At 43.1% G+C, this 19,128-nt stretch overlaps 1 protein-coding gene across 4 annotated transcripts in view; it reads right to left on the reverse strand.

The window, feature by feature from the left end:
• The window catches only part of CAPN6 (calpain 6), a 104,534-nt gene that overhangs the window by 13,859 nt on the left and 71,547 nt on the right, over positions 1-19,128 (reverse strand). For all 4 annotated transcript variants that reach the window (XM_066581732.1, XM_066581729.1, XM_066581731.1 and 1 more), the window contains 6 exons: positions 14,974-15,167; positions 13,576-13,653; positions 9,587-9,782; positions 3,365-3,487; positions 2,318-2,520; positions 191-312 (listed from right to left, as the gene is read on the reverse strand). In XM_066581732.1, coding sequence (XP_066437829.1) covers positions 191-312; positions 2,318-2,520; positions 3,365-3,487; positions 9,587-9,782; positions 13,576-13,653; positions 14,974-15,167 — 916 coding nt within the window. The remainder of the gene's footprint in view (positions 1-190; positions 313-2,317; positions 2,521-3,364; positions 3,488-9,586; positions 9,783-13,575; positions 13,654-14,973; positions 15,168-19,128) is intronic.

A 19,128-nucleotide genomic window follows, 5' to 3' on the forward strand; every position in this document is an offset into this window, starting at 1 on the left:
CCCACTTTGCAATGCGAGTTTTGTATAGACAAATATGAGGCTTTGACCCCCTGTGAGGATTTATTATGTAGTTAATTCAGCAAAGAGTTTTGGACACATACAATACAAAGTAGCAGAACAAGAGATACAATTTAATCTGGTGGTTTGCAATGAGGATTGCATTAAATGTTTCTTTAGAGTCACAGATTACCTTCTGCTTTCCCCCGTGGGTCCACTCCTTCTATGCTCTGCACCAACACTTGACTGACTCTTTTAGGATATCCCAGCAGGAAGTTCCAACAGGTTACACTGGGCTTATCCCGTAGCAACTCCCTGCAGAGATCATCAGATAACTTGTAAGAAGAGGCTATACCTAAACTAGAGATATCTCATTTATTATACTGAGACTATTCAGTGTGATTACAAATGTTACCGCTGGCAAAACATCCCACATATAGAATAAATGTAAAGCGATGCAAATATCTTTAACCCCTTAATGACGCGGCCCCTTTTTCTTTTTCCATTTTCGTTTTTTCCTCCCCCCTTTAAAAAAATCGTAACTCCTTTATTTATCCATCGACGTCGCTGTATGAGGGCTTGTTTGTTGCGGGACGAGTTGTATTTTTCAATGGTGCTATATAATGTACCATATAATGTACTGAAAAACTTTTCAAAAATTCTAAGTGGAGTAAAATGAAAAAGACCCGACGTTTCGCCATCTTTTAGTGCGTCTTATTTCTACGGCGCACGAACGGCAACAAAACGACATGATAACTTTATTCTATGGGTCTGTTCGATTACTACGATACCAAACTTGTGTAGGTTTTTTTTTACTATACTCTTTTTTTTTTTTAAAGACATTTAATTTTTTTCAACTATTTTCTGCCGTCATTTTGTGCGCGCGATAACTTTTTTTTTCTTCCGTCGACGTAGTTTAGCAAGGGCTCATTTTTTGCAGGATGTTCTGTAGTTTCTGATAGTACCAATTTGGAGTACATACGACTTTTTGATCGCTTTTTATTGTGTTTTTTCTGGAGACAGGGTAACTAAAAAAGGGCATTTCTGGAGTTCTTTATTTTTTTTTCGGACGATGTTCACCGTGCGGGAAAAATAATGCGCTACTTTGATAGTTCGGACTTTTACGGACGCGGCGATACCAAATACATATTTTAAATTTATTATTTAGATTTTTTATTAATAGATATGGCAAAAGGGGGGTGATTTAAACTTTTACAACTTTTTTTTTTTCAATTAAAAAAAACTTTATTGATTTATTTTTTTTACATTACTTTGAAGTCCCCCTGGGGGACTTTAACATGCGATGCTTTGCTCGCTCCTGCAGTATGACGTAATGCTATAGCATTACGTCATACTGCTTTTTGACAGACGGTCTATCAAGCCACCCCACGGGAATGGCTTGATAGGCAGTCTGATAAGGCAGCCCTGGGTCCTTTCATTAGGCCCCTGGCTGCCATGACACCTGCACGGCTCCCCCGATCTTACCGCGGGGGGGCCGTGCGGGACCCCCGAACATCGTTCGGGGATTTAAATGCCGCAGTCAGAATTGACAGCGGCATTTAAATGGTTAATAGCCGAGAACGGCTCAATTTCTCAATTGAATGAGCAAACAATGTCAGAGTTCGCGCGGGCAGCCTGTTCATACAGGCAGATACATTGGCTCTTTCAGACGCTCACATTCGCTGTATACGTGACTGCGAGGTATATAAACCGAACGATTAGTGAACGAGCCAACGATGATTTTTCTACCCGTATAAAATGAACGAAAAGCGAACGACTTCTCTTTCGCCGTCTGATCGTTGGCTGCGTTTACACTGAACGATTATTGTTTGTTTTTTGCTCATTTAAATTAATCTTTGAACAATAATCGTTCCATGTAAAAGGGCCTTCAGTCACACCGTGCAGACATGTATGCTTGTCATTAGGCTGTTTGGTCTCATTAGTATATATATTTTTTTCACTTTTCTTTCCAGATGGCCCAGCTTAATGGGAACACTAGTAGCATCTCTTAAGTTATATTGCTTTGTTTAGTTGGTTTTAATTTGAGGTTTTTAATACAAACGTGATTAAATGGGGGAAGGCTCCATGATGAAAAATTACAAAGGTTGCATTTATTTCGATGATGCTATGTTTTTTTTCCAGATTTTTCCGCTAAACTTGAACATACATATCCTGCAGTACTGTTTGCTACCACAAGGTGATGCAGCATCCATGTACTAAGTTTGTGAATATTGAATGTAGATTTCATAATGGTAACATCTGTACAGAATATACTACACTTCTACAGAATATGTACGAAGATATACAAGCATGACAATACCTGAAGTTGGATGCCACGTCTGTAAAGACTCTGAGGTTGAATTCACAGGTAACTCCGGGTCGAAAAGTTGTGGGAATAATGACGTATCTACCTTTCTTCAATACCTTCCTCAGAAAAATAGATCTCAGATTCATGTAGGGGGAGGATGCATATCTCTCCTGCCCTTGCATCTTGTGGATTCTGTACCGTCTGTTCTGTTCCACCTAGCAAAAGAACTGTGATAGATTATCTTTCTGTGCTGCTCTATTAGGATACTAATTGGCTCCTAATTTTGACATGAAGTTACATGTCCTATGATTTTGAGACCACGATTTCACAACAATGGGAAGGCCATATATTTGGGGGAAAACCCACGACTTTGACATTCCAAGGCACGGCGTGTAACTTATACATTTTCCTATAGCGCCACCTTTTGGAAGGCAGCATTCCTGCAAGTCAATGTCAGACTTTTTTTCAACAAGCTTTGTAGCAATGACTGCAAATTGTGAGCCAAAGCCAGAGTCTTCTCCACAAGGGAAAGATAACCATGCACAGATAGGCTGCCTGTCCATGGGCATAGCGATATCCCGCAGCGGATCTCCACCGCAGGAGCTAGCTATCTGACAGATAGGCCCACCGCAGCAAATCGCATGCCGCGATTTGCACCCGCGAGCGGAGAATCGCTATGATTCTCCGCTCGTGGACAGGGGGGGGAACTGTGCTTTCCATAGCAATGCTATGGAAAGCGTTCACTGCGTTCCCTCGTGGACGTATTATCGCCACGGGGAACACAATGAAAATACGCCCGTGGACAGGCAGCCATAGAATTAGTTAGGGGGTTTTTGCCCCTCATCAGTATACAGTAGGTGGCGCTGCAGAGGCATTGTTCCATCTTCCCAGAGATGCAACTAAGTCATTAAGAGGTTTGCGCTTCTTATTAAATTGGTCACATCTTACTCCTGTGGTACTCGCACTAAGACCAGTTTATGCCATTCCGCCCGTCTGCAGGTGGCCTAAGGCATTGTATCACATCTATAAATATAGAAAGGGCTTCTTATGGTTTTCTACCTTGAGAATTTCAAAGCCAATAATAAAGTTGTCTCCTTTCTCAAACTTCTTGTATATTCGCTGATCTTCTTGTTGCAGAGAAACCAGCACCTCATCTTCTTCTTTCTTCACCTCAAAGACGTACTGAATAATAAAATAAGGACATTTAGGCAAAAGAACAAGGTCTAGTCCTTCTAGAAAATGAAACAACGTGTACCGAGTCTACCTATAAAGGAGATGTTTTAGCTTTTCAACTCCAAAGATGATGTACTTTACAGTATTAACGAGTCCCGGGGGAGCATTCTATACTTTAGTTTGGTAACGTTATGTACTATAGGCACCTGAAAGGGTTAGATTAGTGTTAGCTCAATTCTCGGATGCCAGAAGTAAAAGAACACTACTAATTAAAAGACTGAAGGGTGCCAAAACATAATGGAGGCAGTGGATATAATGAAATATTGATAATGATGAGGAGGTGTGTAGCATCAGATGATGCCACACGATGGCACAAATGCACCAAACTAGATAACCAACCATTTCATCCTACATAGTTATGGTTATCATCAGAGGCGTAACTTGAAGCTCCCGAGCCCCAATGCAAAACCTGTAACAGGGCCCCCAACTATAATGCTTTATTCATAGTACTGGGCCCCTATATGGAGAAGAGAGGCCTTATGGGCCCCCTAAGGCTCCTGGGCCCGGGTGCAACTGCATTCCCTGCATCCTCTATAGTTACGCCCCTGGTTATCATATTAAGAAGATCATTAGTGCGTGCGGGGGGAGCAGTCTCATTCAAGTGGCCAGACCAGATGTGGCTGCAATTCCAATGCAACGCTAGGGGAAAAAAAAATGTTATAATCTCACCATACAAATTCCTTTAGAGGTGTTTACATATATATATATATATTTCTTCTAGAATTTTTAGGCTGAGATTAAAGGGAACCCGTCACCAATTTTTCGCAGTGAAAAAATACCAGTGCTACTATATCCTAATCTGCTGACTCGGACTCCTTACAGATTGTGGTGCATGGCAGCATGTGTATCTTTTATCTTCCCTTTCCTTCACTCTCTCTGGTTCCTCCTATTCTAAGGCACCAGAGTGCTGGAGACAAGGGACAAGGATAGAAGGCTGCCATGAATGATCTGTAAGGAGTCTGAGTAAGCATTAATCAACTGTGAACAGTGTAGTCAGTGGGCACATGGGAGTAATGTGGAGGCATAATGGGGTCTTACTACTTTAGGGGCATAGAGAGAAAATCATAGTGGGGTTATTATTACAGTGAGGCATAAAGGGGCTCAACAGCGTAACTAAGTGGACATTATACTGGTGCCATGAGATTACGTTCACACACTGCAGATTTTGGTGTGGATCTTCAAATTTTGCTCTATGGATTTTGGTAAGGATCCGTGTCAAAATCCACACCATTTGGTATGGATTTTGACACGGTTCTTGATTAATAGCTGTGACTTATATTACCCTTTCAAGTCAAAGGGTGAAGTTTGCTGCAGATCCGCCCCAAAAATCCCAATATTGTGGATTTTGCCACAAGTTTTGGTGCAGATTTTACACTGCAGAAAAAAGCAATAATTCCATAATGTGTGAACGTACACTAAAGGAAGCTTAATCTGTAGTGGCTCAAAGGAGACAATTATTGTACAGGCATAAAAGGGATATTGCTGTAGGAGCAAAAAGGAGGCATTATTATGGTATGAAAAGGATTTATTGCTTTAGGGGCACAAAGAGTGCATTGTTGTCTGGGCTTAAAGGGGGCTTATTAGAGACATTATTGTCTCTACCAGCGGCCCCATTGGAAGCAAGGTGATGGCAGCAACCCCTGCAGTGATTTTCAATGAAATAAAAGCCCTTCCCTAAAAATGTTCCCTAGTTTGTGTAAAGAAATATATATACTCACCTCTCCACCGCTGTCGGGGCTCAGTGCGTCTAGCTGCTTGGCTCCCCTGCACTGTACTGAAGTTCTTTCAGCAGACGGGGATTTAAAATCCCCGCCTCCTGAAAGGGTTGCGTCTGAATGGCTGAGTGCTCAGCCAATCACCGGCAGTGCTCAGCCATTCATTGAATGACAGCTGAGCGATGCCTGTGATTGGTTGAGCGCTCACCCAATCAGATGCAGCCCTTTCAGGAGGCGGGAACTTTAAATCCCCGCCTGCTGAAAGAGCTTCAGTACAGTGCCAGCGAGCCAAGCGGCTAGATGCACCAAGCCCCGACAGCGCCGGAGAGGTGAGTATACATATTTTTTATTTTTTTACACAAGCTTGGGATGATTTTTCAGTGAAGAGCTTATATTTAAAGCCCTTTCTTGAAAATCACTGCAGTTGTTGCCTGCATCCCATTGCTTTCAGTGGCGGCCCCAATGAAAGCAATAGGAGAACAACGCGATCCTTTGCCACAGCTGTGACGTGTGGTAGGGGATTCTTTACTCCCGGTGGGGAGTCTCCTTGTCACTGAGCACTTTGACAGTGCTGTCACAGTGTTCAGTGATGAGGGGATTCCCCGCGGGGAATATTTACGGACCTTCCCAGCACTCAGATGTCCTATCTTTTGCAGGTGCGCGAATTTGCACACCTGCAAAGGACGGATGTATGAACACATCATTGGAAACCAATGGTTCTAATAGACTCACTGTTTTACACGCACAAACGCGCATACAAACCAACGCTCGTGTGAGCGAGGCCTTAGGCAGAAAGACTGCTTATTACTTTACAGACAGTAAAGACTTTACAAAAGAGTACTATTGCTTTGTTGGGGTGCTGAGAGAAGCATTCCTGAATGGCAATGTGTGCAGAGACAAGTTGTGGCTGGGATATATCTTCATGGTGATCCAGACTCAGATAATCAGGAAAAGTAAATGACTACAATGTGAGAAGGACGTCCCCTGTGCTCACTGACTATAAGGCCAAGTACACAAGTGTAGAAAAATTGCATTTTTTGTACTTTCAACTTTGGTTTTATTGCAGTTTTTTATAAAACCCAGCAATTGTTCTGTTGTGGTAATCATATGGCTTTTATATATTCGTACTAGCAAGAAAATGTGAATACAGTGTAGTTACCTTTTTTTATTTGCAGTTTTTTCTGGGCGACTAGCTTACTACTGAGAAAAACTACTCTATTCAACAGTATTCAATATTGTTCAGTCACTGTGTAGTGATAATGGTAGTAGTCATGATGTGACAGTGTTATCTGGTGTGTGATAGGCCGTCTGCTCACATATCACTCATTGTCATGGGTAAAAGGGGCAAAAAGAGATGATTATTGGCTTTCAGCCAAGAGTGGCGGTATTACTCAAACAGCGCAGTGTGTGAACTTTTGGCGTGCTGATACGATGAAAGTGTATCGTGATTAGACAAATGGCATCATTGGGATTAACCAACATGGAAATGGCGGAGCATCACGTGCCAATGATATGAAAGGTAAACATTGGCTATGGAGGTGCGAAAAGGCCGAATGATACGCTACAGTGAGGCAGTTCACCATGAAAATGAACCAGGAGGATACCAAATATCTGTCTTAAAACGATACTTAATTGAACCCTAATGCATATGGGGCTCCAAAGCACACGGATGGTCACTGAACCGATGCTAACAAAGGTGCATCGGAGAAAAGGTTTCAATTTTGTACAACAATATCGAAATTTGACCACCACTGATTGGCAAAGGGTTGCCTTCTCCAATGAGTCACATTTTCTGCTTTCTTGAATGGATGGATGTTAGTGTGTCAGGCGAGAAACATCAGTAAAAAAAACCAGCCTGCAACCATCACTGGAAAAACACAAGCTGGTGGCGGTAGCGATATGATTTGGGGAATTTTGTCATTGCATCCTTTGGGCCCGTGCATACATGTGGAAGGCCCTCTGGACCAATTTGGTTGTGAATCTATCCTTGCAGATCACATACACCCATAGATGCTGTTTGTCTTGCCTGGGGCAGATGGGATCTTCCAGCAAGACAATGCAACATGTCGCATGGCTAGAAATGTCCGACAGTGGTTGGAAGAGCATGACCAAGACTCCCAACTACTTCCCTGGTCCATTAATTCTCCAGACTTGTACCCAATTGAGCATCTGTCAGACCACCTTGATTGTTGTGTTTGTGCTATGGATTCTTCCCCACACACCCTCCAAAACCTGTAGGATGCACTGCAGTCAGCATGGTGCCAGATACCTGAGACCACCTACCAGTCACCCCCGGCCTGCCTAGCTGCTGTCTGAGTTGCACATGGTGCTTACTCTGAATATTAGCTGGTGGCCATAACAGTGACTTGACTATATAAGATAAATATATATGGTTGTTTTGTTTTTGGGGGGTAAGGGGGGTGGAATATGTGTTTTGGGCTTGTGTTCCAAATCTTTTAAGACCCTAGCAACACCCCTGATTGCACTGAAGATGGCTACTAATGCCAGAAGGGGCATTAGTAGCCAGAAGGCTTTCTTATCACTGATCATGGGGTTTGGGCTTTACAATCAACTGCTACCACCTACTTAGATCAGCAGTCTCCTAGAGAGAGAGACCATCTTTGCGGTGCTTCCTTGCTATGGCTGATAAATAGAGATGAGCGAGCACACTTGGATAAAGCAGTTACTCAAGCGAGCATCGCTCTTCTCTAGTAACTGCTTACTGGCCGAGCAGGCTCGCGGGGGTGGTGGGTGTTAGGGGGGGGGGTGTAGAGAGAGAGTAACTGCTTTATCCGAGCATGCTCGCTCATCTCTACCAGTGGTGAACAAGACCCTGAAAGGAGGAATCTCCAGTTTGATAACCATATAGTGAACTGTGTAGAGGGTTTTGTATGCAGCAGACAATCTCTCTTAGTACTAAAATCTAATAAATGACCACGATTTCGGACAATACCATGAACAGTAAGGTAGGTTAGTGGTTGATTGACCAAAGTTCCGACGTGTTTCTTTCTATATCCATAGTGTATGTGCAGATAATGGACTTTATAATATATCTTGATAAAGAAGAATAACTTCTCTCTATCCCTACTACACCGTCGGTAACCGTTCCGAATCTCTGTACTCACTAATGACTGTAAGGCCTTAGAGCTTCTCACTAAGAGATGTAATTGTACAGAGTAGAAAGACTGTAAGAGAGAGGAGACAAGAAAGGAGAGCGAGCGGCTGCCTGTCTGCGCACGGATCAGCTGTTAATAAGAGCTTCACTGAGAGCAGCCCTGCCATGGCTTCATTGTGACATAATAGTTTTAGTGTCTGTGCTGAAGTGATGGGGAAGTGGTGGTGGTGGTGGTGGTGGTGGTGGGGAGTTTTGTCATTGATGTTGCCTCATGAAGGAGCAGATATTTGGTCATATTGAGACTTGGAGAAAACATGGGGAACTCGCCCAGAGCATTAATCATAACCCTCTATGAGTACTTTATAGGACAGGCACAACATTGCGGACTGTCCTTGGGTCAGTGTCTTGACTGAGCATGGGCGACCATCATGGCGGGTCGTGCCGACCCCTTCAGGAAAGCCTAATGGAGCATGCATAAGGGGAAAGTTACTGAAAAATACATCCTACAGATGACAATGCGGGCAAAAATACTGTACTGACGGACACACACGGTGGCTTAGTCTAAAAATTTACCTGGAATGATATATATAGTCAGGTCAACGGAAGGGGCAGTTATGAGTGATATACTTGAAAGGAAAAGAACAAGAGAATAACCAACAAGATGGATGGATAGGAACTTGTGCTCACTGATGAAAACTCAAAGGACCCCAACAGAGAAAAAACATATCCTGGATGAAGACTATTTATATTGTTACTTGGAATCACCTTGATGTACTGATCACATGGAAGCAGACGTGGCCGCTTATGTATAGTACACAAGCTACAGATATGGGTCTGGGCCTGATGCTGATGATTTCAGATCTGGTCAGATACAGAGAATTTTCTTCATTTACCATATTTCTCTTTTGCGTTTTTCTAACCCAACGTGATATTGTCTGAGGGAGCTAGTTTAGGGGGCAAATAAAAGTAATAAATGAGTTGGTCATCTCAACTCAAGAGAGAGGCATTAGTGCAGAGGGATTTGCCACATAGGTTTGTGCAACTGCACCATGGCCATGTAAGCAAAGGGGCTGCCATCTATCGTAAAATGTGTGAAATGCAAAAATGGCTACAAAAATGTGTTCATTGTTCAAGATGGTCAATTTCTGCACTGGCTGCCACACACAGACTCTGGCCACCATATTGTAAGCTATTTCTAAGAAACAGGCTGGCAGTCACCTGTGGATTCTGAAAAAATGTACTTTTATTATTGAAGCATCCTCCAGAGCGATTCAGCAGAGCGTCCGCATTGGTTGTCCATTTCCCATGGGCTTCCCCCTTCTCCCATGTTTTGTGTTGGCTAAGATATGAAGTGTTTATCATACGGCAGATATCAATATGGGTGAAGTTATTACACCAGTCCTCAAAGGTCATCCTACAGGAAAGAGAACAAAGCACAGACTCATTATACACACTTAACCAATTGCAACATTCTAGTACCGAGATCAGTTCACACCTAGGCCATGAGTAGGGCGCTAGGCCATGAGTAGGCCATGAGTAGGGCCATTAGTAGGGCGCATCCTCTACACCCAGCGGAAAGGAGGTTTCACCATCATTGAAGATGGAGGTGCTTTGCGGTTCCATGATGTTGTAATGGCTGATTCGTTGAACAAGTTGTGAAAGAATTTCCCCCCCTAATCTATGGAGCATTTGGCTTTCACCCTTTAGGGGCTTTTTTTTGCCTACCTCTGGATCAACGCAGCAGGTTTATAGCTTGTACTTGATGGATCTGCATCAACCTTATCAAGTATGTAGCTATTATTATATATTTTCGTATCTTTGTTTAGTACGACCAACTAAAAGTGCACAATTCTCGTTCGTTGTTTGATTGTTGACTCGTGTTTAAACTAAACTATTATCAAACCTTTGCTTATTTTAATAACGATTTTTTTGAATGATAATCGTTACATCTAGACGCAGCATAAGTGGGATATCTACCAATGAAAACCTAGCTTGAAGCTTCTATGTTGAGAGCAAAAAATATCTACAGGCCAACCAAATGACCACTGAAGTTATAACATACTGTGGCTGCAGTGTCTGCTGTCTACAGACACATACACCACTGTGTATTTTATTCATGCTTGTTCTTTAAGTGATTTGCATGAATTTTTTCCAATCTCACTTTCACTAACTGCATCTTATTACTGAGTGGGGATAGTTCTTGGCCCCCATAGGGGAGCAGACAAAGCTTTTACTATTTATACCCATGTCTATTGTTATATTACGAGCGTGCACTGTAGCTTCTGTGTACCTATTCTGCTTGAAAAAAAGGAAGATGGAACAATACCTCTGCAGCGCCACCTATTGGATGGCAGCATTCCTTCAAATCAATGTCAGACCCTTTATACAGGTCTTTATAACAATCATTGGGCATAGGAAACCAAGCCAGAAAACTATATACAGAAAGCTGTTTCAGGTGTTTGGCTCTGATCAGTGTGCAGTAGGTTTCTGGCTTGGCTGGTGAGAGGCCTGTAACATGAGTCAAGAGGGGTGGGGAACAAATCAGTCATTTACTCAAAGGTGTTGGGGAAAAACATAATAAAACCAACCTCTCTCCCAAAAAGAGAAAAATGTAAAGGGGATATCTTGGACTTAAGGATTTGATGACCTATCCTTAGAATAAATCATCAATATCAGATGAGTGGACATCAAACTCACAATAGCCCTACTGTTCAGCTGTTTGAAGGTCTGTGACACTCAGGCAAGTGCAATGACCTCTTCTTCAAACCTGTGATGTCACGTTCATCAGTCACATGGCCTTTCTGCAACTGCGTCCCATTCAAGTGAACGGATGTGGGGTGCAATACCAAGCACATCCACTATACAATATATGGCGCAGTGCCTGCCCAAGTGCATTTGACCCTTCAAAGCTGACTGACTGGGGTGCTGGAGGTCAGACTTCCACCTATCCTGTATTGATGACCTATCCTAAGGATAGGACATTAATGGTAAACTTCTAGAAAAGTTCTTTAATCCCTTGGTGACATGCACTGTACATGTGGAGTGGATGTATGCAGGGTTCATATGGAGTGGGCTTGGGAACCGAATATTCCTGAAGGTTGTTGGCTGCCTTTGACAGCTGATACCTGGCCACAATTAGAGATAATTCCAACTGCAGCTGTTAACAATTTGGATACCGCTGTCATTTTTTACAGTGGCATTTAAATCGCCCGTCAGAGAAAGGTGGGGTGGATACCTCTGTCTCCCAAATAGACCCTCAGCAATGAGATTGCAAGGTGCCGTTTGGGTGTCATGGCAGCTCTGGGCCTTGTGAAGTATTGCAGTGTATTGTTTAAGCGATCAAATGATCACTAACTCAAGTCTCCCATGGGGCCAAAAAAGGTAGAATTAAAGGGGTTGTCTCGCGAAATCAAGTGGGGTTATACACTTCTGTATGGCCATATTAATGCACTTTGTAATATACATCTTGCATTAAATATGAGCCATACAGAAGTTATTCACTTACCTGCTCCGTTGCTAGCGTCCCCGTCGCCATGGTTCCGTCTAATTTCGGTGTCTTCTTGCTTTTTTAGACGCGCTTGCGCAGATGGATCTTCTCCCTTTCGACTGGGCTCGGAAGCATCTGCGTTTTGGCTCCGCCCCCTTGTACGCGTCATCGCATAGCTCCGCCCCCATCACGTGCCGATTCCAGCCAATCAGGAGGCTGGAACTGGCACACGTCATGGGCGGGGCTACACGATGACGCGTACAAGGGGGCGGAGCCAAAACGCAGATGCTTCCGAGCCCAGCCGAAAGGGAGAAGATCCATCTGCGCAAGCGCGTCTAAAAAAGCAAGAAGACACCGAAATTAGACGGAACCATGGCGACGGGGACGCTAGCAACGGAGCAGGTAAGTGAATAACTTCTGTATGGCTCATATTTAATGCACGATGTATATTACAAAGTGCATTAATATGGCCATACAGAAGTGTATAACCCCACTTGATTTCGCGAGACAACCCCTTTAAGTAAAATATAGTTGTTTTTTGGGGGGGTGGTGGTTGAGATGGGGGCTTACTAGTACAAAAAGTAAAAAAACTAAAGTTTAAAACACCCTTTTTTAAAATTAAAATCCATAAACATCTGTAGAAGTCTGATCTATTACCATATTGCATTATTTATCCAATATGGTGAATGCCATCAGAAAAAAATACAAAATACCAGAATTGTACTTTTTTAATTACTCCATTTCCAAGATAAAATGTAACAAAAAAAAGCAATCAAAAAGTCACATGTAGTCCAAAATGGTATCAATGGAACCTACAAGTTGTCACACGAAAAATGAGCCTGTAGACAATCCCATCAGCGGGAAAATAAAGTTATGGTGGTCAGGAGATGGTGACAGTAATTTTTTTTAAAAAGATAATTTATTTTTTAAAAGTAGCACAAAAATACCGCAATAGAATTATAATATCTCCTTAATCAAACGGACCCACAGAATAAAGTTAACATGTCCTTTTTGCTGCACTACATGTGCCGTAAATATAAGAAACCCCCCCCCCCCACCCCCTGGTACAATTGCATTTTTCCATTTCATCGAACTTAAAACTTTTTAAAAGTTTTTCAGTACATTTTTTTTACAATTCATAAAAGGGTTGTTCCAGTTCTACTCCACGGGTAAAAATCTTTCTGTATGAAGTAAAACAACCAATGGGGATATACTCCCTGCTCCCATCGCGTCCCACGCCAGTGCTCAGTCCTCTGCGCCTGTGTTTGTTTAGAGGCTGCAGTCCCGCCTTGTTTATGGGATGTCACAGGTGCTACAGCCAATAACAGAGCTCAGCAATTGAGGACTAAGCTCTGTTATTGGCTGCAGCTCATGTGAAGTTCCATAAACAGACTGGGGCTGCCTGTAAACCTGACAGCAGAGGGGAGACCCGAATCAGCGACGTGGGACACAGCAGAGAGGTGACTATAGCATTATTTATCTATAAAATATAATTCTGACAACTCCTTTAAATTATACCTTTACCAAATACAGCTTGTCCTGCAAAAAACAAGCCCTCAGATGTTGAAGGACAAGTTAAAAGGGCATGATCTTTTTCAAAGTGGGGAGAAGAAAAGAAAAAAACTGACATGTTCTCAAGGGAAAAAACAAAGCCTACATGTAATATGTATGAAAGCTACAGTCGATCTGATTCAGTATATTGTTGGTGTCCCAGCCTCACCAGAACTCGCCATCATTCTGCACAGTCAATCCAAGGTTCCTTTTTTCTGATTTGCTCACTTTTTTCCATTCTTCAGATCTTCAAGACAAAACAAAAAGGCATTTCTTGCATCTGGTTTCTTACTAAGGGCTCAGTCACACGGGCGTTTTTCTGCACGCAAAAAAGATTGCACTTGATAGAACCACTGCTTTTCAATAGCAGCGGTCACATGTGCGAATTTTTCATGCGGAAATATGCCTGCGGCAAAAATTATAGGACACTGGTTCGTAGAACGCATGTAACTGCGGCAAACCGGTGTTTTGTGTATTTGAAACCCCTGGATGCTTCACCCTGCGTTCAATGGGGCCGGCGGCAGCAGCGCTGACCCCATTGAGAACATGTAGTCAAGATTGCAATTCTCTGCCACAGCTGTGGCAGAGGAGCACGATGCTCTCCTATTGAATTCAATGGAGCTGGCAAATACAGCCAGCTCCTTTGAAAGCAATGGGCTGCTGGCAAGCCCTGCACTGATTTTCGGGGAAGGGCTTAAATATAAGCCCTTCCCTGAAAACATCCTAAAAATGTGTAAAAAATTTTAAAAAAATGTATACTCACCTCTCTGCAGCTGCCGGGGCTCAGCCTCATGAAGAGTTTTCAGTAGGCGGGGATTAAAAATCCCCGCCTGCTGAAAGGGCTGCCTCTGATTGGCTGAGCACTGTGACCAATCAGAGCCAGCTCTCAGCTATTAAAAGACAGCTAAGAGCTGCCTGTGATTGGTCCTTGCGCTCAGCCAATCAGCTGCAGCATTCATCCATTCATGAATTAATGAATGGGTGAGTGCTGCCTTTAATTGGCTGAGGCCAATCACAGCTGTCACAGCTGTGGCAGAGGAGCGCGATGTTCTCTGTATGGCAATAGGGCCGCCACAGCTGCCGCCGACCCCGTTGACCAAAGGTGAAACCCCTGGATGTGACGGCATCCAGGGGTTTCATATCCAAGGAATCCCCTGCTGCAGGTGTCACAGCCGCAGCAGGAGATAGCGGGCTGCGCTCTTTTTGAGCAGATAAATGCTGCTAGGTGTGGTTTATCCGCTGTGGTGCCCGCTTCGGTCATGCAAATTTTTGAACGCATCAGTTATGCGCACAAAAATTTGCACATCAAAATGCCCGTGTGACTGAGCCCTAAGGGTACTTTTACATTGGATGACTATCGCTCCTTTGCTTTCATACAGGAGTGATAGTCATTTATTGAATGGAGGTAGAATGCCCTGGACATCTCTTCTGGCTACCCGCCTCCATTACTTATCAATCATCTTCTACTACTGACTAAACAAATCACAGCAAATGGCCGATTATATTCTATGGATTATTGCATATGTTGCACTATATTAGTAACTTATGCTCAGTCCATTTTACATACTCATCATTCCATGCGCCTCTCCACTCCCTCTTTCCCCATGGATTCCTCATTCTGATCATGAACAGTTTAGTAGTCTTTCCAAAGCAAAGAGTCTTCTCTCCCAGAGATACCTTCCTTATGTCAGTTACTGAGTATGCATGTCCTTTAATAAGTCCCATTGGAGTCGCTACCTCCATATCCCTGGCGGAGTCCACCTTAGAAGAGAATGAGGAATATATATCGGATCAGCACATATATAAAGACCTTGCATACATATCACACTAGCTTTATATGGATAGTAAGGACTATTTTACACAAATATGAATGTACTAAATATTTATGGTCTCTATAATACTTCATTTAATGATGGAATTGTGCAGACTTGCAGAACTGACGAAGAACACTCACTGTACCTCTTATATAATTGGCCCTTGAGTGATAGAAACCTGGTAAAATAAGTCCAAAGTTAGAAAACTAAAGTTGTATACATGGAAAAGAAGTATCGTATTTTGTAGGGGGGAACAGCTTGCAACATAGAAGATCTATGATTCATAGAGACGGGTGACATGAATTTTGTTCATGTTATCACCCTCCCCCCCATCAATCAGAAAGCATATTTGCTCTCTTATTGTCACTTATGGGGCTTTTCCCAGAAAAGGGGTTAAATGATGAGGTCTTGCTCATCTAATCACTCCTCTATGCTGTTTAACCCCTCAGATGCAACAGTCATTACTGACTGTGGCATACTAAACGTTTTTATGGAAAAAAATGTAAATACTTTTTTACCCTCACGCAAGGCTTTTAATATTGAAAACATGTTTCTACAGGCCTTAAGGCTACAATTAGTTATGTCACTAAGGCTAAGGATTAAAATGCACTTAAGGAGAGTTTTGCATCAAATATATTTACATGAGACATAAATTCAAAATCTACAATAAAAAGTGAAATTTTCAAGAGGGTTTTTCAAATTTTAACAGGACTGTTAGTGGGTTAAAGGGGTTTTTGAACTTTCCTCATGGCATGCCATAAATGTTTGCCAAGTTGGGTCCTATCTCCGGGTTCATTCCCTATCTATAGAGAACAGGTGTCCCGGCTGAAGCTTGACTGACTCTTTCTCTATCGCCTATAGACTATGATGTAGAGCACATGGCACGCACATGGCCAGCTCCTCGTTCAGTCTGTAGTGGGATGTAACCACCACTGTCTGCTGCTACTTGTATAATGAAGGTCAGCATTGGGAGTCCACCCTATCCGATTGATACACCAATTAGATGTGTGAACATTAGGTATAAAGGAGAGTATTACACAGGCACATCCCACTAGAGCAAGCACCACAATGCCACTAGGTGCAAAGCTGACAGATTTCCAATGGAATATGTTGGTGGAATGTCACCTGAGCAACCAAAAAGCACGGGACATCACAGTACTTTTGGATCTTCCAAGCAATGTTATTTGGTAATCAAAAACATCTGGTGTGTGCGGTGTACACGTGGAGACCTCATAAACTGACAATGTGGGCAGCAAAACCTTGTACAAGCTGTGGAGGCATCGTACGTATCCTCTGCCAAGACACTCAGGAGGTCTCACAGGACATTGGAACAGCCATTAGCACCAGAACATTTGGTAGGGAACTGCAGGTGAAGTTCTGCATGGACGACTGGCTGCACACAAGCCCGACATCACAGCAACATATACACAGACACCTACAATTGTGCTTGTAGCATTGTTCTTGGATGGTAAATGAGTGGAAAGAAGTGTTTTTGAAAGATGAATCACAGCACATCATCTTCCGATTGCATGGCCACACTTTGGTGTGGTGGTTGCCTGGAGAGCAGTTTCTACGTGACTGCATCATCCCAACAGTGAATTTTGGAGGAGGTTCTGTTATGATGTGGCTGTCTTTCTGCTGGGAGGGGCTATGGCCATTGATTATAGTAAAGTCCACCCTCAATGACAATGTGGCATTGCGTACCCTGTGGCACTACTTTGGTAAAGCTCCATGTCTCCACCAACATGACCAAGCACCATGTCATACAGCACGTAGTGCTGAAACTTGGTATGAAGAGCATAACATCTGCAAACTTCATTGGCCAGCCCAATGAAGTCCGAATCTCAATCCCATCCATCATCTTTGGGACAAACTAGAATGCCATATCTGTACATACCACCATGCCTATCATCCTCTTCACCGCTATCTGAAGCTCTCCTCGAGGAATGGAGGCAAACCCCCCCCCCCCATACATCTATTGAAATTTGATGGAAAGCAGCCTAGAAGGGTTACTGCAGTCATTGAGGCCAAAGGCAGCTAAACGCCCTATAGAAAAATGTGAATAAAATCTAATTTTATCACCTTTTATGTGTGTCCCAATACCTCTGTCAACATAATGTATTTTACATACCATCATTCCAATAATGCAAAGCATGTACTGCCCAGATGACAGGCACTAAAGCCAATTTTTGAAAAAAAATGGCAAAACTGCTGTTCATGCAATGAAAAGCCACAATTACAGCCACAATAACCTGCACAAATTCTTTTGAGCTTTAAAAAATGAGCAAAACATCTTTTTTTTAAACACTGTCTGTAAAATTGCAGACAGATGGTAACTCTGCCACCGAATAGTTTAGAATTATGACCACCTAAACCAAACATAAAAAAACTAAAAGTAAATGCATAAACGAAAGGGAAAAAAAAGGCAAAAAATTGGCAAACAAATGTTATATTTTACTTCTTTATGCAGTTTTTTAGTATATGTTTATACTTAAATAGCAATTCTATTTTTATCACAATTAGGGCCAAGGACCACAGGGGGTTATAGTATTATCATTATGCAGAAAAATGTATGGTGAAAAGCAGGGTTCCCCAACTCCAGTCCTCAGGGACCGCCAACAGGTCATGTTTTCAGGACTTCCTCAGTGTTGCACAGGTGATGTAATTATTGTCGGTGCCTCAGACATTGCCACAGGGGTTCTTACTATAGGAGATCCTGAAAACATGAACTGTTGGTGGTCCCTGAGGACTGGAGTTGGAGACCCCTGGTGTAAAGCACATATGTCAAACTAAAGGCCCGTGGGCCCGAATCCGTCCCGCTGCGTCATTTTATGTGACCTGCGAGGTCACAGAAGGACCAGCTCTCCACTTTACCTGGAGGACGCAGGCCGTGCTTGGCAGAGGGGATGGTGCCAGCACAGGGTGCCATCTTGGATTTTGAGCTCTGGCATGCACTTGCAAATTCCCGTAGGGAGACCCCGGACACCTGACATGCGTGGGGAGCTGGGAGGGCATAGTGCTTGCTTGTCACTTTACTTGAATAAAGAATAAACAATACAAGGCAGTTCAATTGTAGACTTCACAGTGCAGGCAAATGAATAGACTTCAAAACTTAGTACCTCCACACAGCTCTTACATGCATGCGTGTGAACAGAGATTATTATCTTGCAGTACCTCCACCCAGCCTTGGAGATACATGGGTGTGACAAAAAAAGGGTGTACCTCTATGCAGTGATCCAGACTTCGGACGGCCGCATAGGAAAAACAGAAGAGATAGATAGTACCTCTGCACTGGCTCTGAAGATACATACACTAGAACTCACAGATGCTCTCTCTCTTCTGGGGCTCACTCTCAATACATTTAGCTCACATCCAGATTGGGAAATCTCTTCTTTTCCTCCATCTTCAACACACAAGGGCTGAAGGTGCCCCCATGTGTCTCTGTTTTAGGTGGAAGCCAAGATGGGATACAGATTGAAGACCCTTTCCTGCTCTCAAGCACACACATTTATAAACTCATACCACATCACATGACAGGCTTGATACATTTACATGCAGGCTTTGGATTTTATTAAACCTCTCAAGCACTGCAGCTGTGCAACACACATACTGGAAATGCCAAGACAGCTTTGCACAGTGCATCAACATAAGACATACATCCATTACATTTATGGAGGGGACCAGTAGGATGTACTGGGTCACTACACACTTCCACACCAGTCTGGTCAACAACTCACAGGTGGTGGTACAGCTCTTGACAGCCCTTCCCGGGCACTGTAGCCACCTTCCAAGGTAGGAAGCTTGGTGCTAAAGAGGTGGAAGGTGCTGGCTATTATCTAAAGGACATCTTGGCCTTTTACTGACCAAGTAGTGCACCACAACATATCTGCTGGAACAATTTGAACTAC

Source organism: Eleutherodactylus coqui, chromosome 10 (genome assembly GCF_035609145.1).
Source record: "Eleutherodactylus coqui strain aEleCoq1 chromosome 10, aEleCoq1.hap1, whole genome shotgun sequence".
NCBI classification, from domain to species: Eukaryota; Metazoa; Chordata; class Amphibia; order Anura; family Eleutherodactylidae; genus Eleutherodactylus; species Eleutherodactylus coqui.